The sequence below is a fragment of the Taeniopygia guttata genome, chromosome 15, assembly GCF_048771995.1.
Source record: "Taeniopygia guttata chromosome 15, bTaeGut7.mat, whole genome shotgun sequence".
Classification (NCBI taxonomy): Eukaryota; Metazoa; Chordata; class Aves; order Passeriformes; family Estrildidae; genus Taeniopygia; species Taeniopygia guttata.
In genome coordinates, this window is record NC_133040.1 from 1,537,872 (window position 1) to 1,562,951 (window position 25,080).

Here is a 25,080-nt window from a genome sequence, read left to right on the forward strand (position 1 = left end):
ACTATAACTGCCCCAGCCCCGCGGCTGCGGCCGATGCGGAGGGCGGGCGGGGGTTTGGTCCCTGCAGCACGGCCCGAGCCCGGCCCGCAGCCGGACCGGAGCCGGACCGGAGCCGCACCGCAGCCGGACCGATCCCGGGGCCGGACCGCAGCCGGACCGGAGCCGCACCGCAGCCGGACCGGAGCCGGACCGCAGCCGGACCGGAGCCGGACCGGAGCAGGGCCGGTGCCGCAGCCGCACCGGAGCCGGACCGGAGCCGGACCGGAGCCGGACCGCAGCCGGACCGCAGCCGGACCCGAGCCGGACCGCAGCAGGGCCGGTGCCGCCGCCGGGGCGGAGCCGCACCGGAGCCGGACCCGAGCCGGGCCGGTGCCGCCGCCGGGGCGGAGCCGCCCGCGCCCCGCCCAGCCCGGGAGTTCCGCCCGGGGCCGGAAGCAGCGCCGGGCCACGGAAGCGTCGCGGGGCTGGTGGGACGGCAGTGCCGGTACCGGGGCTCGGGCAGCTGTGTGGGGTTGGGTTGGGCCGGACAGAGGCTGGGCAGGGCCCGGTGCGACAGGGACAGGGACCGGGCAGGGGACGTGGCCGCGGGGGCGGCGGGAGCGGCTGGGCCCGGGTTAACCGGCGGTGTTGGGTTAACTGGGTCTGGCCATGGGGTAGGGCCGAGGTGACAGAGCTGCGGTGTTCGGCTGGAGAGGAGAAGCTCCAGGGAGAGCTCAGAGCCTCTTCCAGTGCCTAAAGGGACTCCAGGAGAGCTGGAGAGGGATGTGGGACGAGGGCCTCAAGGAACAGGACACAGGGAATGGCTTCCCAGTGCCAAAGGGCAGGGATGGATGGGACATTGGGAAGGAATTGATCCCTGGGAGGGTGGGCAGGCCCTGGCACAGGGTGCCCAGAGCAGCTGTGGCTGCCCCTGGATCCCTGGCAGTGCCCAAGGCCAGGTTGGCCAGGGCTTGGAGCACCCCGATATAGTCCCTGCCCATGGCGAGGGTTGGAACAGGTTGAACTTTAAGGTCCCTTCCAACATAAACCATTCCATGAATCCATGCTGCAACATTCCTTGTGCCAGCTGTGCTGTGGTGGCTGCCCCATCCTCAGCGTGTCACCTCACCCTGGATGTCTCCATGGATGTGCACATCAGTGGGAACTGCAGTGCAGGAATTGTTTCTCGTTCTGGGAAAATAAATTTCCCTGAGAAAATAAGTTTCCCTGGTTAATCATGTTCTTTGTCTGGCTCTTCCACTGCACCTGAAATCACAGGGCATGACAGATTAATCGTGGGCTTGTGGTTTAGGCCAAAGTTCTTTGTGGGGGGGAAAAGCTTCTGAGAATAATCAGGAATAATTCTCTGTTGAGGTTATCCCATACTCAGGTTTATTCTCTTCTCTAGTTTAACAAGCTTTTAGGCAGGACTTCTGTCTCTTCCAGGATGTTTTTGACTTGGACTGGAGATTTTGGTGCCTTCCAGGCTTGAAATGAGACACTTGTCATGTTTTTCTGTGTTACAAACACACATTTCTATGTGCAGCTTTCAGAATGACTCTAAAAATTTTAAGTGCCAAATTAAATATATGACAAAACTGAACTGAAAACCAGCTGGGCTTATTCTGCTAAAAAGTTTTGATTTTTTTCTTTTTTTTTCCCCAAAGAAATTGTTCATTATAAAGTAAGAGTTGCTTCTGTCAACATCCTAATTTTTAAAGTCCTCTGGAAAGACAGAATTATTTTTAGTTTTCTAAGCTGTGGGTATTGCTGTTGCTCTGCTGTATTATTTTAATTGAGCTCTAAAATGTTAGATTACAGAATTTTTGCCTAAATCCATAGGTGACAGATTTATGGAATGAAAAATATTTTTTTGCTTGCTGTCTAAACCATGACCCCACTTCTGAGTCAGAGTTATTCAGCTTTAGAGACACTGCTCTTGTTTTAATTGTTATTCAGCCCAGGCAATGTGACTGCAAGTAAATGTGCATCTGAGGAGATGTGTGACCTTCTTAATAAGAACATAACTTTTTAGTACAATTTTGCAGAATTCATAACCCCCTAAATCATTCAGAAGATCTGTTAACCTGCAACTTTCATTTTTTTGTAAATCTGAACTCTTTTAACAGCGACCATAACATTCCTTCTACTGAGTTACTCTAATATTTGAGTTATAGTTAATTTCAGAAAGTTAATTGAAACATTTATGAGCCAACAAATGCTGTTGAAGATGAAGCTCTGGGAATTGGCAGGAGTGGGGAAAGCTTTTGTAGGCTCAGCCTGTGTCCCTTTTCTGGCTGAGTGCTGTAATATTCACAGGAACCAAAAATACTCTTTTAAAGCACAGACAAGGCTGTGTTTGGGTTGCCCTTGCAGTTTGTGCTGTCATGAGAGACACTGCAAGTGTTGAAAGAGGCTGCAAAGGCCAGAGTTCAGCACAGCTCTTCAGCAACCCCCTTTAAATATCTACTTTCCATATTAAACAGTGCCCCCAAATGTGCTTTGTTGTCCTGGAAGATATCTGTGGCCTTTCAGTAAGGAACAGGGATGAAAGTTTAGCAACACATTCCAGATTTCCTCTGATATATGTCCAGGTTCCCCCAGAATTTGGCATTTTGGTGGGATGGATGTATATGTGTTTTTAGGGTATAAATTGCTGGGCATAAATGTATTCCCAGCCAGAGTGTGTGTGTTACAGCAGGGCTGCAGCCTCTTTTGTTCTGCTGTTGACTGACTGACCTTGTAAAGTGCATCCTGTACTGCTTTTGTTTGCTGAGGACAGGAACAAGCCACCAGGATGCCAGCGTTGCCTCTGGACGAGCTCCAGCTGACAGAAAGGGATCCCAAGACAGGGAAGCTGAGAACTCTACCAGCACTGGTGAGCTCTGGCTTTCCTGAAAGCCAAACAGACCTTCAATAAACAATTGTCTTATATGGAGGCTTGGTCTGGGATATGTGACAGGAACGGCTGGAGCTGGGCCAGGGCAGCTCAGGCTGGAGATCAGGAAAGGCTCTTCCCCCAGAGGTGCTGGCACTGCCCAGGCTGCCCAGGGAATGGGCACGGCCCCGAGGCTGCCAGAGCTCCAGGAGCCTTTGGCCAGCACTGCCAGGGATGGACAGGGTGGGGTTGGTGGGGGTCTGGGCAGGGACAGGGGCTGGGCTTGATCATTCTGTGGGTCCCTCCAGCTCAGGATATTTTGTGATTCTATAATATTTACTCACCCTGCTTGTTAAAGAATTTTTTTTAAAATGTGTTGAGATAGTAGAGATTTCATTTACCTACCATTAAAAAAAAAACAAAACACAAGAACCAAACTTATATCTGGAGTAAACTGTGTTTTCCCAGCACAATTCCCTCTCTTGAGTCTGTAACCTCTGCCACAATGGAGGAATGCTCAGGGACTTTTTACAAGCTCTGCCTCAGGTTTAGCTCCAAGCTGTGGCACTGGGATCCATCCCTTGTGCCTTCAGCTTGATGAAACCAGAAAATTCAATCCACAGAAACCCGTTTCTCCCAGAAATAAGGCCTGGAGAGAGCCTTTTGGGTGTGTTGCAGGAATGGGATTGTCAGTGCTGCTCACTCCTGAGGAGCTTTACCCTGACCACACGTATGGGATGAGGCAGAGCCCAAACCTGCTGCTCACTGAATTCTCCTTTTAGGGTGGGTGTATTTGGGCAAAGCCTGTTCAGTAACCTTTGGAAAAGGTAGTGAAGTGTTTGTGTCTTTGATGGTTGTGTCAGTTTGAGTTCATGGAATATTGTGCAAGAACCAGTTCAGAGCAAAAAGAGAGAGTTCAAAGGCATGCCAGGAAGCTCCTGCTCTTTGTTTTGATGGCGTGGGAGGATTGCTTTGTCAGGCTTTGGTTAAGAGAAAGCAAGGAGCAGCAACTGCCAAATTATCAAGGTCTGAAAAATGTTGCTTATAAAGAAGGATACAAACCCACTGCCTTGAACGGGTAGAAAATGGGAAGTTACCAGGGAAGGGAATGTTCCTGTCATCAGGACTGTAGTGCCAAGACAAGGAGTAATTGGTTCAAAATGAAATTTGGGTTAGATATTGGGAAGGACTTGTTCCCTGTGAAGGTGGAGAGGTCCTGGCACGGGGTGCCCAGAGCAGCTGTGGCTGCCCCTGGATCCCTGGCAGTGTCCGAGCCCAGACTGGATGGAGCTTGGGGACAGTGGAAGGTGTCCCTGCCCCTGACAGGGGTGGAACTGGATGAGCTTTAAGGTCCCTTCCCACACAAACCATTCTGTGATTCTATAATGTCAAGCTGTATTTAAAGGTAGCTTTTTGTTTCCTGGAATTCAGTGAGCAGATGGTGACATTCCTGTCACTTGGTCTGGAGTTTAAATACAGTGTTTTTTTGCCTTTTTGCAGCATCCAGAAATTAAAGCAGATCGGTCATTTGTGCTGTACAAACCCCCTCCTGCCATCAGAGACCCTGCTCTGGTGGAGGAGTTCCTGGAGCGAGCAAAATTCATTGCAGATGACCTGAACTGGCTTCTGGCTTTGCCTCATGACAAATTCTGGTGCCAGGTAATCATTGCTGTTTATCTGAAGATACAATATAAATGTCTAGGTGCTTGTAAAAGCCATGAGCCTTACATCATTTTCATAAAGATTTGGTTATGCTTGTTATGTCATGCAGGAAACATTTAATTTCTATTACTGCACTTAGAATTCAAAGAAAGTATTTCCCTAAGGATTTTCCATTGGCAATTTTAAGAGTTGGCTTGTATTGATGGATATTGAAGTCCTAAGTGTTTTAGATTGCTTTAAATTTGACTGGGATGCTCAGGAGCACAATGTATGAAGGTGTGAGATTCCCTCCTTCCTATTTTCCTGCCTTTCCTTGTGCCAGGTGATATTTGATGAGACCCTGCAGAAGTGTTTGGATTCCTACCTCCGCTCTGCACCTCGCAAGTTCGACGTGCTCTGGGATTGTCACCCGGAGGTGCACGAGCTGCAGAAATGCCTCCATCGCAGTGTCTTCCTCACCTTCCTCAGGATGTCCACCCACAAGGAGTCCAAGGTAAATATTCCTATGCCTTGCAGGTGCTCCAGGTTGTGTGACTTAGATAAAAAGAGAGAAATGAATAATTTTCCTTCTGGAAGGACATTCCTCTCCCTGATGATTTTATCAGTTGGGTTCTCAGTGTGGAGATGATAACACTCAGAGCTGAGGCATCCAAACTATGCAGTGATTCCTTGGTTGATTGCCTGCACCTCCTTCCCAAGTAATAGCAGGTTATCCATGTGTAGTGGTTGGATATGTCATGGTAAGAGGAGAGAGAACACATTGGCCTTTGTGTGGCCACATGGAACAGGCTCTTCAGGCCACCAGTTCCTGAGCATTCACTCCCTCAGGGCCATGTGGTGCTACCAAATTCCTGCTAATACTTGTGTCTCCATGAACTGGCCCCAAGTTTTGGACATACAGTGAAATGTCTCTAAATTACAGTTATCTTGGCATCAACAGGCATTCAACCTGGAGAAGAGGAGGCTCCAGGGAGACCTCACAGCCCTTTCGAGTGCCTAAAGGGGCTCTAGGAGATCTGGAGTGGGATGTGGGACAAGGGCCTTGAAGGACAGGACAAGGGGGGATGGATTTGCCCTGTCAGAGGGCAGGGATAGATGGAATATTGGGAAGGAATTGTTCTCTGAGAGGGTGGGCAGGCCCTGGCACAGGGTGCCCAGAGCAGCTGGGGCTGCCCCTGGATCCCTGGCAGTGCCCAAGGCCAGGCTGGACAGGGCTTGGAACAGCCTGGGATAGTGGAAGGTGCCCCTGCCCACGGCAGGATGGGCTTTAAGGTCCCTTCCCACCCAAACCACTCTGAGATTCTATAATTTAAAGACATCTTCTTCATTGTGTGAGTGCAACTCCCATCTGGAGCTATGGGGTTTTCACCAGGCCTTTGGGCAGGATGAGTGAGGCACCTTGTGTTTCAGCAGTCACTGGATCATGATGTGTTAGGCTGTGTTGATTTTCTTGCTTATCACAGTGGTGACATTCAGGATGTTTTGAAGGAAAGGCCCGGGAGTGGAGGACTGGGACAGGAGCAGGATGAAGGAATGCTGGAGCCTGCAGCTGGCACCACTTCAGCAGAAGTACCCAACACCTCTGTGGTGTCTTTCATTGCAGGATCTGATTAAACCTCACCACTTGGAGAGGCAGGCGAGCATTTGAAACCATTTTCTAGTTGAGTGATCTGCAGGGAATGAATAGTCCATTGTCATGCAGGAGTCAGCAGGAGTTCTGGAATGGGAATCTGGCCAGCACTGAGCCCCATCCCTCTGCTTCAGCAGGGAGAATGTGCCCTGCCTTTCACTAGGATTGAAAACATTTGCTGTCACAGGCAAACCAGGCTTCTGAAAATCCAAAATCACATTGCAGCTGCCTGTTTCTCAGTGTCAGACAATGGAATTTTTCTCATCCAGAATTTTGTAAGAAATGCCTTCAGTATGATGAGTTGTTGGCACAATGTTCAACAGTCAGCATGAAGAGCTGCAGCTCTGGGGTTTGTCCCTGATTCTGTGGTCTCTGGTGCTGGGTTCTGCTCTCCCAGGGTACAAGAACCTCAGGCTGTCCCTGTGCCTGGTTACTCATTCGTGCTCCTGAGCTGAGCTGTTCTGGTGACAGGCTGGGAACTGGGGACCTGTAGGGAGATTTTTTGTAAAACTTTTAGGTAGATTAATTCACCTGCTGGTGAAGGGATGAGTGGGGTGCCTGGTGTGGCAGGGACAGGAATGTGGGAATAGATAGCTCCACAGAAGCTGTTTCAAGCAGTGTTGCTGCCTTCTATGAAGTAAATTCCTTAATACACCTTTGAGAGATGTTTTTACAGGTGCCATTATAATGCTGGAGTTACTGCAGAGTAAGATATGGATTATCCTTTAAATTCCTTTTCTTTTTCTATCTTTGTAGGATCATTTTATCACTCCCTCTGTCTTTGGAAAAATTATTTACAATAACTTCCTGTTTGATATCCCCAAGATTCTGGATCTCTGTGTCCTTTTTGGGAAAGGAAATGGCCTTCTGCTCCAGAAGATGATTGGTCAGTAAAAACCAAGGAACACCTTGCTATATTTAGACTTTTGCTTATATGACAAGTGACTTACTGGGGTTTATACCAGTGGAACTGTTCTGAAAATTAATTGTTCTGTAGCACCTAAGATCTGTCATTTCTAGATCAGATTGTGCTTTTCTTTTTCCATGTGCACTTTGCTTGTTCCAAGGAAAGCTTCATGTCTACTTTGCTGCCCTGGGCTAGGCTTATGTTGTTAGACATAAACCTAGGCTCAGTTGTTTCCTTTGCCAATTGAATGTGTCCTCAGCCCTTGTGAGTGGAATGTGAGGCTCTGTAAAATCCTGGTAGAGATGGGAAAGGGTGAGGAGGAAGGAGGGGTGGGAGATGGGCACAGTCCAGCTGGGAGTGCTGTTGTTCCCAGAGCTGGGAGCCAAGTGAAACATTCAGTGTGAAGTAATCACTGTTATGGGAAGTGGGAGGACCTGAAACTTCAGTGCAGACATTGATGTATCCAGAGCTTCCAAACCACAAACACTTCAGAGCCTTGCTCGGGCTGTGCTTATCCCTGGATTTCTGTGTCTGTACACACGGTCTTAGTGGTGAGTACACAGGGAGGAGCATCCAGCCATGGATGCTGAGGAGTGGAGATGGAGCATATTGATTTAGCTTCTCTATTTATCCTGTGCTCCCTTCCCAATCCTGTGGTCTTTAATATCACCTGAATGGAAGAATATCTACCCTTGGATTAAGTGAGCTTTTCCTGAATTCTAACCCACTTTGTCTGGAGCTCATGGGATGAAGGTTTTCCATTTCTTTGGTAGTTATTTTTTGTCTCATTTCCAAGTTCATTCACATGAGAAGTGTTAGAGATCATGTGGTGCAGACAGATTTCCAGCCAGAAAATCTTAGGTAATTAATCTTTTGTCCTTTTTCAGTAGCTTCTACTCTAAATTCCTCTGTCAAGCCTGAGAGATGGAAAGCAGGCATGGCAAGATAGATACTTCCCTTTCAGATGCGCAGCTTAGATTATCTGTGCCTTAAAATATTCCAAAAGAGACCTAAGTAATGAAACCTACTTTGAATTACACTCTGGAGTGCCACCTAATCATGCTGCATGCAGGGGACCAAAGATTTGCTCACCTGATTATTTCATTATGTCGTGACAGTAATGACATGAGCAGTTCTGCTGTGTAATTCATAACTTCATAAACTTGAGGGGCTTCTCAGAGTATAAATTTATCTGAAACTTGTCTAATAGCTCTGTCTTTGCTGGAGAACTCTTAATTGTCATAATCTCTACAGTAATTCCCAGGAAAATAGGAGCCTCAGTGCTTGCTTGGTGAGGATTTATGGTAAGGCATTACTCAGTGGAGTATTTTGTAAAGATAATGGAGTCCTAGTAATATAATAGCAGGTGTTACTAAAGCCTCATTACCTTTAAGAAATATTCGGCAGCACATCTCCTGGTGTGTGCTGAACTGTTATCAGTAATTAAAAGTCAACTCCAGTTGTCAAATAAAGGAGCTGGGGTTGTTCAGTGATAGTATTTGCATTATTCATTGATTCAGCCCCTGGAGCGTGAATCATCTGACATCTCATTTGCTCTGCTCTGATGAGCATATTCCCAGTGCTGGATCTCCAGTGGCATTGGAGAGCTGATGGATCAGCTTTTTGGGAGCTGGGCCTCTGCATGAGCTCAGGAATCAGGGTGGGCTGTGTCCCACATGGTCACTAGGTGTGTCAGCAATAACACAAGTACCATTTTCTGCTGCAAATTTGCTCACTGGCATCAATGTCTGAACTGATGGAAATGCTCTCCTTTCCCTTTTCAGGAAATATCTTCACTCAGCAGCCCAGTTACTTCAGTGACCTTGATGAAACTCTGCCCACTGTCCTCCAGGTACTGCTTTCCTGCTTTTCATCTGGAATGTGGCATAGCTTGGAGAGTGGAAAGGGAACATTGTAGGTGGGCAGAATACATTTCATGAAATCAAGCAATATCCTGAGTTGAAAGGGACCCACAAGAATCATCAAACCCAACCCTTGGCCCTGCACAGACACCCCAACAATCCCACTCATTGTCTAAACACTCCTTGAACTCTGACTGCCCTCTGGGGGAAGAACTTTCCCTAGTATCCAGCCTAAACCTCCCCTGACTTTGCTGTTTCTCCCTTTCCCTAGTTTGTTAATGTGTGTCAGGGAGGTTTTGAACCTTTATCTAAAATTATTATGTGATGACTCTTCCCTCTCACCTTCCTTTAGCTTCTGGCCTTCTCTGCTATGTCCCAGTGCTGGCTCCTGTCTGTTAACACTGCCCTGTTCTCCTGATTTAGGTGTTCAACAATATTTTGCACAAGTGTGGTTTGCAGTGTGAAGGGGCCTCTGCTGAGCCCCAGAAACTGGAAGAGAAAGTCAGTGTGACTGCAGGGAACATGCCCCTCCAGGTAGGACTGAACTCTCTGTACTCCTGCTGAACAGACCACAGAGGATCATTCTGTTCCCAAAAGCTCCTACAGCTCATGGTTCTGTGCCATTCTTGCACTTTTTGTCCTGGGACATGATGATAAAACCTTTCCACCACGAGCTGGTTCGTTTCACCCACATCCTTTGGATCGTGGATAATTTTAAACCTGGCAACTTTTTTGCTTAATCAGCTTGTAAATAATGTAACAGAGTATCTGACAGAAGTCTCCACCTAACCCTGGAGGTGATAACAGCTAATTTTTTTTTCGTTCAGAAGTGTGTGTTTTAACAACAGTGTAATTTAACTGCAGTTAATTAAGAGGGGTTTGTGTGCTGGGGGCTGTACAAAGACAGTAAATGTGGTCCTCTGCAAAAACTTGGTCTTTCAGTTTGTGTGTGGGACCAAACTCTCAGTTCAAACTATGATTTATTGATAATAAAAATGATAGTTTGTCATTTAGTGTGTCATTCAGTTTGTTTCAGCTGCCTTGGAAATGTAGCTTGCACTGGACAATACTGCTGAAAACATCCCTTTGGTTCCCATGTTTCCCATGTTCCCTTTAATTCCCATGGTTCTGCCATGCAGTGCTTCATGAAAAATGCTGCATGGGGAAGAATTCCATGTGTGGAGAGTGTATTGAGGGCAAAGCCACTGTCCAGAACAGGATCTGATGAGGGTTCTTATAATCTCACAGGATCTCTAATGAAAGCAGACAGTTGGAATTGCATTATAGATCTTTAAACAAACATTAGGAGTTGTAGGAGAAGTGTTGTGTCTGCCCCCAGACCCTGTAGCAGGTTTATGGTTGATACAGACTATGTGCAGTCAGGGGGAGGCTTGGCCCAAATATTCTGTGTCCGTGCTGGGAAAACTTGCCTGGCTCTTCCCTCAGTAACTGCACTTTCCCTCTCAGGAGCTGAAGGACATTGTGCTGTATTTATGTGACACCTGCACAACTCTCTGGGCCTTTCTTGATGTCTTTCCCTTGGCTTGCCAGACCTTCCAAAAACACGAGTTTTGTTACAGGTATGTCTTGGAGTGCAGACAGAATTTGTCCTGTCGTGTAAAAATACTGAATGTGCTAATGTGCTGACAGGAATGCAGCATAATTAATACATGGATAGAGGGATGTGTGGATTTTCTCTTCTGTGTCTGCTGTTATCTAGGAGTGATCCTGGAGCCAGGCACCCATGACAATTTCCAGTCAGCTGAACAGTACTCAGTGTGAACAGTGGAAGGGTGGAGAGGGACCAGTTATGGACAAAAGGAACTTCCTGCTGTTCCAAAGCAAGGGAAGCAGAAAGGACCCAAAGCAAGGGAAGCAGAAAGTATTTCAGAGAAATAGTTCTTGAAGGTCTGAAAACAAATGCCTTTGATGTTATGTCCAAGTTTTATGTTAGAGAATATCAGTGAGCTTTGGCAAAAGCTGAGTGCTGGGAGAGGGTGACAAGGCATGAGAGGGAAGGGCCTCAAGCTGTGCCAGGGGAGGTTCAGGCTGGGTGTTAGGGAACACTTCCTCATGGAAAGAGCTGTCCAGCCCTGGCACAGCTGTCCAGGGCAGTGGTGGAGTCCCCATCCCTGGAGGGATTTAACAGCCAGCTGAATGTGGCACTTGTGACATGGTCTGTGGTGGCATTGGCAGTGCTGGGGAATGGCTGGATTCAATGCTCTTAGGGGGCTTTTCCAACATGAAGGTTTCTGTGGTTCTGTGAGTGTTGGGTCTTTGCAGGCTGCAGATCTGTGTTGGGGGTTTTTCTGGGTTGAGCAGATGGTTCTGATCAGCACCAGGATGCTTCTCAAATGCTTTTCTTTCCTACCCCGTCAAAGACCTCTCTGTGATTTCTTTAGAGTGCTGCTCTTTCTCTGTGGTGTGTTTGCTTGTGTTCTGGGGCAAAAATACCAAAATGAGGTGATGCTCATGGGTCCTGCTCGTGAGGAGGGTTTAATGGAATCAGCCATTTGTTCTGCCTTTTAGCAAATGAGTTTTGGTACCTCAGCTGACAGATACAGGTTTGTTCCCCCTCTGTACAGATTAGCTTCGTTTTATGAACTGGCAATTCCTGAGCTGGAATCTGCAATCAAGAAGAGGCATTATGAAGATAATAGGTGAGAATTCCTGCAAAGGCTTCCTTTGGATCTTCAGTGAGATTTCCCAGGGCTTAGTTAAAAATTCACTTCATGCTGCTTTACCCATCCCTGAGGAGCCTGGCTTTTTTTATGCTGCTTCAAAGCACTCTGAAGAGATGACTTCTGTACTAGCAAATTTTCCTGGGCAGTGGGGTGACGGATCATTTTTAGTGGTGTGTAAGAAGGAATTTGATGGGAGGTGCATTCAAATTGTAACAAAGTGTGAGAACATGAATGATATCTCTCTGTACCTCAGTCTCACTGTAAGGCACAGGCTGTGCTGGTACAGCAGGGGTCTCATGTGGGGAGCTGCCAGGACAATTGGGATTGAAACCAGCTTTATTTGGAGCATAGATTTTCCTTAATGACCATGGAATGTGTCTAATATCTGGTCTTTGCAGCAAGGAGAATATCATCCTAATGAAATTCTTCTTCTAGAGGATTAACTCTGGCATAAGGGTGTGTTACAAATTCTTGTGCTGACACCAACAGTGTCTTTTGCTCTCTCTGAAGTGTTTTTGCTGATTTGTGGAGGAGGATTTCGCACTCCAGAAAGAAGATGATAGAGGTTTTTCACATCCTGGTAAACCGAGTCTGTCTGCAGCCCATCCTAGAGAGCAGGTATTGGCACTTAGCTCTGTGCTACTCGCCAATTACTTGATTGCTGTGTGGGAGAAAATTGTTTCTCATTTACAAATTTACTAGAGGAAACGAACAGAAACTTCTGTTTGTGTTGGGATTGTAGCCAAAGACTTGGCTGAGGTCAAATTCTGTTGTCCTGTGTATCAGGAATGTACCAGATGGAGCTGTTTGGTCCAGAATCTCTGTGGTGAGCTGGGTCCAATGAGCTTTCTGACCCCAGTGTGTGGCTCATGCAAAGTGTGATCATGTGTAACACCTTGAGACCTGATTGTAACCTTCCAGGACCTGGATGGCCAAACAATACAGATGGAGAGAGACTGTTTACAGGGGCTTGGAGTGACAGGATGAGGGGGAATGGCTTCCCACTGCCAGAGGGCAGGGTTAGATGGGATATTGGGAAGGAATTGTTCCCTGGGAGGGTGCTGAGGCCCTGGCACAGGGTGCCCAGAGAAGCTGGGCATCCCTGGAAGTGTCCAAAGCCAGGTTGGACGGGGCTTGGAGCAATCTGGGATAGTGGAAGGTGTCCCTGCCCATGGCAGGGGGTGGAACTGGATGGGCTTTAAGGTCCCTTCCCACCCAAAGTGCCTTGGAACAAGGTTTGGAGCCTCAGCAGCACCCAGGGGTTTGGGCACTGAGGCTGCAATGGGAGTTTGCTTGGCAGGTGTTCTTGCACAGGTGAGCACAAACTTCCTGGAAAATTTACTGGTGTAATCCCAAGATGTCATAAAGGCACAGTTACAAGGGTTCTGCACACCATTTTCTGCTTACTGCAAATCTGAGGCATCAAACTATTTGTAAAGTCTGTCTGAAAACTTGTAATTCTAGGTGTGTTACAGCTTTAGATCTAAGTGCTGAAATGTTTGCTGAAGCCTTAAAAACCACTTGCTTCTATTTGACTCTTTGCTCCTGTGAAAGCCAAATGTGGCCTGAAATCTCTTTTCAAATGGGGCTTTCCCTTGGTGTGTAAATGCGAGTGGTTTGGCTGGTGGGGCCAAACGTTGGCAGACTCTCCTCTGAGTGTTCACTGTGCTGTGTTTTTCTGCAGCTGTGAGAATATTCAGCCATTTATTGAAGAATTTCTGCAGATCTTCACCTCGGTGCTTCAGGAAAGGAGGTGAGTCTGGCTGGCAAGAGGCCCGAGGGGGACTCAGCTCCTTCCTCTGCCATTCTTTACAGCAGAATTGCCTGAGGCAGCATTACGAGGCATTTGGGAGTCAGAAATCCTTGTAAGTAGTTGGGAGAAGTGCAGTGAGAGGATTTCAGCCTGCAGCACAGACCCTGGCACTGAGAAATGCTATTCTTCACTCCCTTTAATCCAGCCTCTCAAAAAAATAGAAGAGCAATTTAGCCATTAGCTCCCTTGACAAGTTACTCTGTTATTACAGATCTGTGCTTTCTAGCTGGGCTGACCAGACCAGAAAAATATTAAACATGAATGCTGGAGATGCAAAGGAAGTGGCAGAACTTGGAATTCCATCTTGTCCTCCTGCCCATGCTGGCATTCTGAGCACGTTCACATGGTAAAGCAGATTTTCCCTGTAATGCAGCACTGCGTTCCAGCCCTCACACCTGAGGAGTATTGCTGTGGTGTAGTGGGACCAAAATCAGGCATGGCTGGAATCCAGCATTGGGTGAGAGGTTCTCTGTTCCTACCTGAGCACTGAGGCAGTCAGAGAGGCACAGTAGTGGTAATTAATTGAGCTCCACTGATTAAACTTGCTCCTGTGTTTGCAGATTTCTCCGTGACTATGACGAGCTGTTCCCCGTTGAGGATGATGTGAGTCTGCTCCAACAGGCATCCTCTGCATTGTATCCTTGAGCTTTGCACACCTGCCTGCTCTTGGATTCCTTCACACCAGTGGCATTTCTGCCTCTGGTACTGGCAAGGAGTACTGGAAAGTTGTCCCTTAACAGAAAAAAAAGAACAGGGGGTGTTGTTGCCGAGAAAAGCTGAGGATGCCCCATCCCTGGAAGTGTCCAAGGCTTGAAGGGGGCTTGGAGCAGCCTGGTCTAATGGAAGCTGTCCTTGCCCATGGCAGGGGGTGGGACAAGATGAGCTTTAAGGTCCCTTCCCACCCAAACCATTCTGTAGTTTTGTGAGTGTTGATGCAGGCACAAATTTGGACATTGCTGACAATCCCATAGTTACTTCAGGGTGATCCCTGAACATGTGCATCCAGGAATGTCCTTAATGCTGTGCTCTTAGAGATGAGACCAGGACAGCCTATATCCTCCAAGCAGTGGAAAGTGCCTGGGAAGGGGTAGACAGGAGAAAAGGACAAGTTGTTAAAGATCCAGCAGCATCCGATGGAGCTTCAGCAATAGTGGAGAGCACCCCTGAGGACAGGGAGGATCCAGGGGCTGCGTGTGCCCTGGAGGATGAGGTGAGTACATCTCTGTGGTGGGACTGGGCTCTGCTCTTCCTGGGGGCTCTGCTCTTCTGGCCTTCCTCTATCCATGAGGACAGGCTTGATTTGCCCAGCTTTGTGGACAACATGAGATTTGGTGTAATTTCTGACCTTTGCTGGATCTCCGTGCAGTCTTGGGAAATGAGACATGAAGCTACACCTGAATCCTGAGTTATCTCTGAGCAAATTGCTTCCAGCTCTCATGGCTTGGGTTTTCCCTTGCTGGATATTATTCAAATACTCTGTTTCATCCCTGCAGTTCATGTGCATATTTTTGAAATGCAGAGCTCGCCTGTTATTTGAGGAAGGATTCTCCAGGGTGTCCTTGCTGACTCAGGGACTGGCAAAAGTAGATGTGTGCCCGAATCTATGTTGGAAACCTTGTGTATTTTAAACTGCTGATTTCTCTTTTGGCTCCAGTCTTGGACTTGTGTAAATGCTGACAGCCCAGAGTGCTGCTTTCCCTGTGTTTCTGTGCACACTGCCTGCCCTCAGCTCTGTGCCTCCCCAGTGCCCACCAGGCGTGTTTGGTGTCCACAGTGTGCTGGCGCTGCAGCCGCGCCCATTGCCTGCGTGTCTGGAGTGGAGCTGGACTCCCTGATCTCCCAAGTGAAGGATCTGCTGCCAGATCTTGGAGAGGGATTCATCCTGGCCTGCCTGGAGGAGTATGGATACAACACAGAGCAGGTGATCAACAACATCCTGGAAGAGAAGTTGGTGCCATACCTGGATAAGCTGGACCGAAGGATGCAAAGGTGTGAGACAAGCTCTGGTTGTTTCTGTCTCACTTAATTGTTCTCACTGAAGGCTCAACACTTGTAGAGCTCTAAGAATTTGCATATTTGGGGTAGAGAAGTGCAGTGAAGGCTTCTCATTGTCACCAGTTTTCTGCTGTCCTTGTGTCCCTGCAGAGGAGTGGGACCTTTGCTGCTCAGTGTAAGAGTAGAGCAGGTGCTGTGTTGTGTTTTATGACAGGGGACAAAACCACTTGTACACGAAATGCTAGACTGGACTAGAATGGAATAGAATGCTGGACAATAGAATATGATGCCTTCAAAAGTTACTTTGCAGCTGTTTGTTGTCACAGCTGTGAAAATCGCAGCTGTCCTGCAGGCAAGGGCATCTTCAGAGGAGCCAATTCGGCTGGAATTCAACCACAGGGTCAAATATAGTTATTTAACAGGGTGCTATTTTGTGACTGAAGATCTGACAATTCAGATCCATTTTTATGTTCCCTCTGACAAACTTGCCTGGCTTGTCCTACTTTCGTGGATTGGACAAGGGAAGGAGGGTTTATAGCTGGTGGCAGGATTGAGTTGTTGGAGTTTGTCTGCAGCTGTGAGTGTGTGTTTGTGCTGCACCAGCAGTTCCTGACAGAGCATCAGGATGTGAATGTGCTGTTTGTTCACATTTCATGGAGTTATGGGCAGACTGTCTCACTGTTGCATTAAAGGAAAGCATCTTTATCGGAAAAATGATGTAAAAAAAAATCTTAGTTTTGCAACAATCTTTGTGTTCCCACAATCAGATCTGCTGACTTTGGCACAACTGGTGCAGGACGGGCTTTAGGAAGGATTGGTTTTTCTGCAAAGCCAGCAGTTCCACAAGATAGAGCTGCATTTTTTTTTTCTTCCTGCCTTTTGCATCTTGAAACAAAGCTGCTGGTTCGATAGGAAATGTCGAATTCTGACCCCTGCTGATTTATAGGGGAGCACAGCAGCATTTGCAGCTGCCCAGCTGAGCTGTCTGCACCACCAAAGTGAATGTCAAAAGTACAGTCTTTTGACTTACAGGTTGAACAAACATAAACCTGGAACCCTGAGAAAGATTTAACAAGGGAGATAAATACCTTGAAATCAGCAGCAACAAATTATTGGAATTTTCTCCAGCCTGTAATTCATCACACTTAGTGTTTGTCTTCACTGAGTCACTGTGTTGAGACCAGGCAGTCTGTTGAATATTCTGTTTTCCTGCATGGTTTGATAGACTCTGAAATGAACAGAAGAATTTTCTCTTGGTTTTCTGTGAGTTGCTTTAGATTCCCCTCAAATCCAAGCTTTGGGAAGTGCTGTGCTTGTGCCAGTGTGGCTGGGAAGGGAAGGGGTTGTGCCCTGTGACTCAGCCAGCACTTCTTGGTGTGCTCGGGATCATTTTGGGACTGACAAAGGATAAACCAAGGGCTTAGGGAAGGGAGAGGATTTATCTTCCTCACTTCACTTTAGTTTTTATTCTCTCTCCTTGTTTTTTTAACAGACAGCTGAAGCCAGACCCTACCCCTCTGGTCAGCTCTCGCTGTAACGTTTTCCAGAATGATGAGTTTGATGTTTTCAGTAGGGATGCAGTGGATGTGTCTCGCATTCAGAAAGGCAAGAGGTGAGTGTTGGCACCCAGTCATTAACTCTGCCTGTCAGGAGGAACAAACACCTGGGAACCTGCACATTTATCTCTCCTAAAAACCTCCTGCAGGAATGTTTTGGCAGAGGGGAATGCTTATCAATAATGCTTCCCACCTGTTTGTCTGGGAAAGTAAAGTGAAATATTATGAGGGGGTTGGTTTCACTTAGTGTTTTTCCTAATTGGCTTTCCTGTGTCTGCTGCTGGAGATTGCTCTGCCAAGTTCATTTGTAATGTCAGGCTTTTCCTCCTTGGGCTTAATGTTAAACTTGCACTGAACAACAAACCTTGAAAAGCACCATCCCCAAGCCTGGGATTGTGACTCAGACCTGAGAATAACTAATGATTTGATCTAGAGCCAAGGGAAGATTCAATATCCATCTACTTCAACATCTGATAACATTCAGTGCCTTAGACTGCTGGTGTTGTTCCTACTGCTGTAAAGCTTCCTGCAGAAGGGCACTCGGACTCGTGGAGTAGTTTGAGTTGGGAGGGACCTTTAAAGGTCATTTAGTCAATCTACCTGCAATGAGCAGGGATCCCCCTTCCATGAGCAGAGGTTTCTACAAAAACAAAGTTTTCACTTTGCTTTCTGCCTAGCTGGCTCTGTGGTGCTGGTTCCCTTGTTCCAGATTATTTTAAAATGTATTACAGAATCATGGAATGGTTTGGTTTGGAAGGAACCTTAAAGCTCATCTCGTTCCACCCCCTGCCATGGGCAGGGACACCTTCCACTAGACTTTAAACACCTCCTCTAACCAGCCAAGTGTGATCTTAATGTTGGGATGTATTTACACAGCAGATAACTACAAGTCCAGCTGGAGTTGGAGCCACATGACCTGAGAGCTCCCAATTAAGGTTTTGGTTGCAAAGTTGCATGAAACTCTAGGAGAAAACCACTTTTGCTCCCAAGTCCAGTGGCCCAGCTCCTCAGAGCAGTGTCACAGTGCTGATCCTATCTTGGCTGAGTAAGCAAGGAATTCCTTTTTTCTCTGGCCAAGGCCATGACTTCTGTTGTGTCCATAGCTGAGAATTCACAGGCAGAACCTTTCTCCTCATGGTGGTGCCTTGCTCTGTGAGGCAGGGTGCATTGTACAGGTGTGCTGGGTTTTCCCTGATTCCCAATGCCTTGCTGGTTATCCCTGTTTCCCAAAGCCTTGCACAGATGTTCTGGGTTATCCCTATTTCCCAAAGCCTTGCAGCAGCAGCTGGTCAAGGCCAGGGAGCACCGAGTTCAGCACAGAGCATCCAGTGGCTGGAATATCCTGCTCGGAGCTCCCTCTGCAGATCACTTGGAGGCCTCAGGAAGCTGTAAATCATCCCTGAGCTGGGCTCTGGGATCTGCTCCCATGGAATTGCCTCCAGAGAACTTCTCCAGCACTCTTGGAGAAGTTCTCCTCTCTCTTGCTGTAGTTATGTGACCTCTTGGGATTATCCTCTTGCTGCTGCTCTTCCTGCTGTCATTTGCCTCCCTTCATTTCAGAATATTTGGGAAAAGTCTGCAGAACTCCAGACATACTAATTGTGGTTTGAGTACTTTAAAACCTGGAGATCAGCAATGCCCAAAGATGACCATATCCAACTGAATCCAAGGAAAAGCTGCAGTACCTGATCTCCAGGGTTTAATATTCAGCACTGATGGTTTTCCCCAGTTTTGGGGTAACAGGGCTCTCCAAGCTTAGTCTGAGGTCTGCTTTGGATTTGAATTGTATCAAATACTTAAATTTTATTTATCTTTCTAAGCACCTTTTGCTCAGCAAGTTCTTTTGTGTTTGGGGTGCTGTTGCTAAGCCTGGTGTCACCATAGTGCCTAAAGAGCCAGAGCAGGCTGTTCTGGCCACTCTCAGCATCAGCAGTTTGGAGTAGGGACTGTCCTTGAGAAAGAGAAATCCTGCCAGGGTGAGGAGGGAATCAAACACAAGGAAATGAATGTGCCAACATAGACTGTGCTGATCCTGAAAAGTGATGGTACTTGTCTGTGCCTGTCCAGCCCTGGTAGTCAGCTACATCTGCCTCCTGGAGCCAGAGCTGCAGGACTCCTGAGCGCCATGGGACTAGAGGACCTATCCCATTGTTTTTCCTGGGATTGGTGCCCAGAGCATTTCATGCAGCTCCTCTGCAGTCATCAGACCAGCTCGACAGGAAGCAATTACCAGGTGCTGGGTTCAGGCTCAGCTGAATTCCCACAGGAGGTGTTATCCCAGGGATCCCGGGGTGGGTGTGAGCTCACCACGTGCTTGGGAGGGCATTGTGCCACCGAATGCAGGCAGTGAGTCATGGCAGAGAGGGAACCACCTCCAGCTGTAAACTTCCTTTGTTTTGAGATTCTGAATGAAAATCCGGGCTGCTGGATCACATCCCCTCAGTCTGTCCCTTCTTGGCACTGCCACTGCCTTGGACATGTCATTTTTCTGATACAATCCACTGATGCTGGGTCCTGCTGGACTCTGGGGGCTGCAGGTTGTCCTGGGAATGCTGGACAGTGGAATCCCCTATTGCTTTGCTGTAAATATGTACTTGGCTGGTCTGAAAAATGGGATTTCAGAGCTTCTGCTTGTGCAGCTTGAGACACACAGCAGCTGCTTTTTAATCCCTCTGTTTCTTGGTCTTCCCTTCTTTAAAATGACTGTAATTTACTTGCCTTCTAAATTTTAAAACCAAGCCCTTGCAGTGCTCCGAGAGGTTGAATCATACTGACTCTACTGTTTTGTTCTTTGCCTTGGGAGCTGTATTTATTCTAATTCTCACCTGGTTATGTTTTGGATCTCCCTGTCTACATGTGTCCTTTTCCCCTCACATTTGTGCTCCATGCACCTTGGCCAAGTTTCATCTGGAACAGAATTGCATTTGGCCTCCTGTAAAAGCTTCCTCTCTGTCTGAAGTGTGGTGGTCTACAATTCCTGCTCTTTTTTAGTGGCCAAACAATCCTGGTACAAATGACCCACCCTGGATCACTCCATCCAGCCCTGGGGCCAGCACAGGAAGGAACTGGAGCTGCTGGAGTGAGACCAGAGGAGGCACCAGGATGATCAGAAGGATGGAGCAGCTCTGCTGTGTGGAGAGGCTGGGAGAATTGGGATAGCTGAAGAGAAAGCTCTGAGATGACCTAATTGTGGCCTTCCAGGACCTGAAGGGGCTGACTAGAAAGATGGAAGAGAGGCTGTTTACAAGGGCTTGGAGTGACAGGAAAAGGGGGAATGGCTTCCCACTGCCAGAGGGCAGGGAGAGAGGGAATATTGGGAAGGAATTGTTCCCTGGGAGGGTGGGCAGGTCTTGGCACAGGGTGCCCAGAGCAGCTGTGGCTGCTCCTGTATCCCTGGAAGTGTCCAAGGTCAGGACTTGGAGCATCCTGAGCTAATGGAAGGTGTGAGGGTGGAATAAGATGAGCTTTAAGATCTCTTCCTGCCCAAACCGTCCCACGAGTCTATAAACCAGCAAGCCAATAGGTGTGGTAAGCAGAGCCTGTGGCACTGGGGATGAGACCTGCACTGCTTCACATTCCACTGACTGACAGGGGAAAAAGCAGCTTCAAAGGCAGGTTTTGACCCCTGCCTTTTCTTCCCGTTGCCGGCAGGAGGGAGAAGGACACGACCCGGAGCTTGGTGAATGACAAGCGGCTGGTGGCGGAGCAGAGGCAGCGCTACAGCCAGTACAGCGTGGTGCTGGAGGAGCTGCCCCTGCAGCCGGGAGCAGCAGAGCCCTTCGAGGACTACGAGGACGAGTACGACGACACCTACGATGGGAACCAAGTGGGCGCTAACGACGCTGACTCGGATGACGAGCTCATCTCCAGGAGGTGAATGCTGAGGGGAGGGAGGGAGGGAGCCACGGGAAAATCACCACGGAATTCTCTGGCTCCCACAAACCTGGGAAACGCTGCTTTGGGTTCTGTTCTTCAGAGTTCACACCGCCCCTTTCTCTGTTTTCACTGTGATGTGCAAGGAGGAAGGTTTGAGTCTCCCTTCTCCTGTGGATAAGGGAGTGTTCCCATGGCAGGCTATTCCTTGAACAGAGGGTGATTGCACTCTTGAGGCAAAGAACCTCAATGAAAAGTGGCTCTACATAAATACAAACTAAATTACTATCCAGACCATTCCTAAACTTCAGGAATGTGTTGCAAATGAATACAGAGTGTGCCCAGGATGTTCTCCAGCTTCCACTCTGCCATTGCCTCAACTAGTCAGCAAATCCAAAAGAGGAATTTGCCATGTGTGGAAACTTGTACTCAGCAGTGCTTCTCCTTAGAAAAACTACCCTGCAGCAGGGAAAAACAGCTTGGAAAATCAGTGGAGCTGGGCAACCTAAAATGGCTGGTTAGCCAAGGAAAACTTCAAAAATTGGGAAATTTTACAACCCTGTCAATCCCCTCTGAATGCTGACAGCTGGAATTGAGTCTCGGAAGAGCTGCACAGCACTCTGCACCATGACTGGCAACTGCACACAATTAGCTTTTGGGAAGCAAAGGGTAAGTGGGGATGGAGGCTGGAGAATATTTATTTTAGAAAACATGTGGTTTAAAAGCTGCTTTAACATTTCTGAAAGTGGCCTTTTGAATTCTGATGCATTATGAAGATGTCACCATTCCTAACCTCAAAACAAATGGAAGCTTTGAGGCTCTTTTGTCCCTTTTTTCCGCTCCTAAAGTGTTGAGAAGCTTCAATTTAAATCCTTTTTGTGTTTTGCCTGTAAGAATGTGGCACCCAGGTGTTTTTCCCTCTTTCACTGCCTCTAGAAACAATTAGTGGATGTCACTGCTGAAAACTGGATCTGTTGGTTTGACATAACAAAGGCTTTTCTGGTTTTACATTTATTTCTTCGGCAGCGGAATGGTGGGTCTGAATTCCAATGGAATTTGAACACAGACACATATTTATGTTAAAGAAGAGTTATAGGCATGTGTAAATTCTTCCTCCACCCCCAGGCCGTTCACTCTGCATGTTCAGAGTGATTCATAAAGCCTGATTAATTTCTCCAGGGTTTTCCCCCTGTAGGAAACTGGGGCACAGCAATGGAACTGGGGCTCCCTGGATAGCCCTGACCAGTCAGAGGGTTTGGAGCACAGCACTGGCTGAGCATTAATGGTTCTGTCCAAATTTGTCTTGTCTGCTTAGCTAAATCCTAGCAAAGGATACTCCTTAATATTGCCTTGTGGCTGTGTCTGGATGCCCATTTCCCAAAGGAAGCAGTTGTTTCTGTGGAGAAATTCCTTGTGAGGTTTCAGGGTTGGGGTTTTTTTAACTATTATTATTATTTTCAGTGACAATTTCATAGTGAACATTCCCCAGTGGAGACTGTGTGTTTGTCAATTGCCCGAAGGAATGTGGCATTAACTCCTGGGTCTCCTGTTTGGTGCTTTTTTGTTGTTGTTGTTGTTGTTCAGGAAAATTAAGTCCGTGAAATCTGTAAAGTCTCATCAATGCAAACCAAAAAGGATGTGCTGTTCAGAGAAATGTTTGTGGTTGTGCTGTTTTCTTTTCTAACTATTTGTGTGTTAATTCCCAGGCCATTCACAATTCCTCAGGTCTTGAGACCTAAAGGACAGGAGGAAGGACAGGAGACAGAGGAAGAGGATGAAGAGGAGGAGGAGGAAGCTGAAAAGGAAAGAACGAAGGTAACATTTAGTTGGAGTTGCATTAAAATTTACCATATTTCTTCCCTGCTTCAGCTGCAGGTGATGTGGAGCAGATTTCCTGTTTCAGAGAGGGAATCTTTGAGCAGCAGCAGGGACTGACTGCTGTTCAAGGCTGCTGGGCTGTGATGTGTCCCCAAGGACAGCTCTCCAGTGCTTCCTGGCCTAACTGTGCTGGAGCAGTGACATTTCCTCCGTGGGGAGCTTTAATCTCCTTAATCCCAGAGACAGACAGAGCCAGCAGAGCACTCTGAGGGTCACTGGCACTCTGTTTCCATGGATGTGCTGGGAGCAGCCATGGTATGGGAAGGTTTTGTGCCAGGTGTTGTGTTTAGAGTCCCTGACACCAATCCCACTGGTCCAGAGGTACTGAACCAGGAATTAACTCTGTTCCCAACAGAATCCTCTCCCCTCCAGGCTTCTGCATGATGCAAGTGGGTTTCTGACCTGTTCCCTTGCCTCCTTGTAGGACCACTTTGTGCAGGACCCCGCTGTCCTGCGGGAGAGGGCTGAAGCCAGGCGCCAGGCGTTCCTCGCCAGGAAGGGGTAAGCAAGGATCTCCCTCGGGCTCTGCAGCTGTTTTGCTGCTGGCTGGAATTGTTGGGGCTGTTCCTGCTCCTTGACATTCCTTTGTGTCAGGGTCCTACCACAGTGGGGTGAACTTCCTTACCCACCCTTTATTTCACTGCTGGTTGTTTTATCCCATTGAATGGGGGTAGGCATGGCATGGAATCATGGAGTGGTTTGGGTGGGAAGGGACCTTAAGACCATCCTCTTCCACCCCCTGCCATGGGCAGGGACACCTCCCACTATCCCAGGCTGCTCCAAGCCCTGTCCCAACCTGGCCTTGGACACTTCCAGGGATCCAGGGGCAGCCACAGCTTCTCTGCACCCTGTGCCAGGGCCTCCCCACCCTCCCAGGGAACAATTCCCTCTAGTACCCAATCTAAATCTCCCCTTTTTCAGCATAAAACCGTTCCCCCTTGTCCTGTCGCTCCAAGTAGCAAAACCCTGTGGAAGACAGGCTCTTGGAGAGCACAACTCCCAGAGCTCAGACAGCTCCCACATTTGGGAGTTTTGGGATTTTGGGACAGTTTCATAGCTGTTTTGAGCTGATGGGCTCAGTGTGTGGAAGGACACAGTGGTGGTGTGGCTGATGCTGCTCCTGGGCTGCCGTGGGAGCCCTGGGAGGAGCCGAGGCCCGAGGCTGAACCCCTCACACCCAGGATGTGTGACTGTGGGGATGTGGGATTTCACCCCGAGGAGTGCAGTGTGCCTGTTGTGATGTCCTTTTCTGTGTCCTCCAGGCACAGACACGACAGCTCTGCCGTTGTTGGGAACGCCAAGGGCCACGGGCAGAACCGGGAGACGCAGCAGGAGCGGAGGAAGAAAGAAGCAAACAAAAGCACCAGAGCCAACCACAACCGCCGGGCCATGGCCGACAGGAAGCGCAACAAGGGCATGATCCCTTCCTGAGCAGCTCCAGGCGGGGCTGCACCATCCCCTGGCCCCGCCCAGGAGGAGGATCCCTTTCCTCGGCATTCCCTTTGCTCAGGGGATGGATGTTGTGTGCAATACCTGGCAGCTGGGCTCACACGGAGCCGCATTCCCTGTGGGAGTGCTGCCTGTTCCCGGGAAGGAGCTGCCCTGACCGTGTGTGCCACTGGCTGCGCCCAATACATGGGACAGGCTGCAGCAGCCATTCCTGCCCTTTTGTACTATTTATAATTCACAGAGTTTTATTTTCATACTGGCTCCTGCCTACCCTGGAGTGGGCAGCTCTGAGAGCATGGCTTCCGTGGAAATGCCTTATCCTGAACTTGAGTTATAGCTTGTCCCAGGTTGGAAGGGACCCACAGGGATCCCGAGTCCCACTCCTGTCCCTGCACAGACACCCCAACAATCCCACCCTGGGAATCCCTGGCAGCACTGTCCAAATGCTCCTGGAGCTCTGGCAGCCTCGAGGCCATACCCAGCACCCTCTGGGGGAAGAACCTTTCCCTGATATCCACCTAAACCTCCTGACACAGCTCTGTGCTGGCACAGAAAGGCTCAGGCTGTTCCCACTGCCAGCAGACCCACAGGGGTTCAGGTGAGTAAGACCTTATGAATTTCTGTCCCTCAAGTGAGGCCTGTGAAAACAGATGGTACAAATAAAAGATGTAGATGTCTTAGTTGGTTTTTTAAGGCCCTTACTAAGTTTTTTAGGCCCAGACAGTATTGATGAACTTCCTGGTATCCAATTAGGCTTTGTTTAGTTAATTTACTGGTTAATGTGCCCTGAGTGCCATCTCCCCACCACGCTGTATTTTCTTGCACTGCATTTCCTTACCTGTGCCTGTCACCCCCACAGTGGGAAAACCAGCAGTGGGTTGTAGTCCAGGGCAATCCCAGTGGTGCAGGAGCAG

The 25,080-nt window shown here is 48.3% G+C and overlaps 1 protein-coding gene across 2 annotated transcripts; it reads left to right on the forward strand.

The window, feature by feature from the left end:
- Positions 1 to 429: 429 nt before the first annotated feature.
- Positions 430 to 24,846, forward strand: ASCC2 (activating signal cointegrator 1 complex subunit 2). 2 transcript variants are annotated; one of them, XM_030285926.4, is made up of 19 exons: positions 430 to 484; positions 2,762 to 2,857; positions 4,358 to 4,516; positions 4,842 to 5,012; positions 6,906 to 7,035; positions 8,841 to 8,908; positions 9,342 to 9,452; positions 10,386 to 10,498; positions 11,504 to 11,578; positions 12,113 to 12,220; positions 13,287 to 13,355; positions 13,976 to 14,050; positions 14,448 to 14,625; positions 15,190 to 15,404; positions 16,903 to 17,022; positions 20,618 to 20,839; positions 22,546 to 22,654; positions 23,142 to 23,218; positions 23,980 to 24,846. In XM_030285926.4, exons 2-19 carry the CDS (start codon positions 2,777 to 2,779, stop codon positions 24,146 to 24,148), a joined length of 2,250 nt encoding a protein of 749 aa, XP_030141786.4. In that variant the 5' UTR covers positions 430 to 484; positions 2,762 to 2,776; the 3' UTR covers positions 24,149 to 24,846. The 2 variants fall into 2 exon arrangements, with proteins under 2 accessions (XP_030141786.4, XP_072792090.1); XM_072935989.1 differs by lacking the exon at positions 2,762 to 2,857 and having other exon boundaries at positions 432 to 484.
- The last annotated feature ends 234 nt before the right edge of the window (positions 24,847 to 25,080 follow it).

Excerpts from the sequence above, each read along its gene's own strand:
- ASCC2 (XM_030285926.4), top strand. The coding sequence starts at position 2,777 with ATGCCAGCGTTGCCTCTGGACGAGCTCCAGCTGACAGAAAGGGATCCC. Across the intron at positions 9,453-10,385 it reads CAGGGAACATGCCCCTCCAG|GAGCTGAAGGACATTGTGCT; the intron begins GTAGGACTGAAC and ends TTTCCCTCTCAG. Across the intron at positions 13,356-13,975 it reads TCGGTGCTTCAGGAAAGGAG|ATTTCTCCGTGACTATGACG; the intron begins GTGAGTCTGGCT and ends CTGTGTTTGCAG.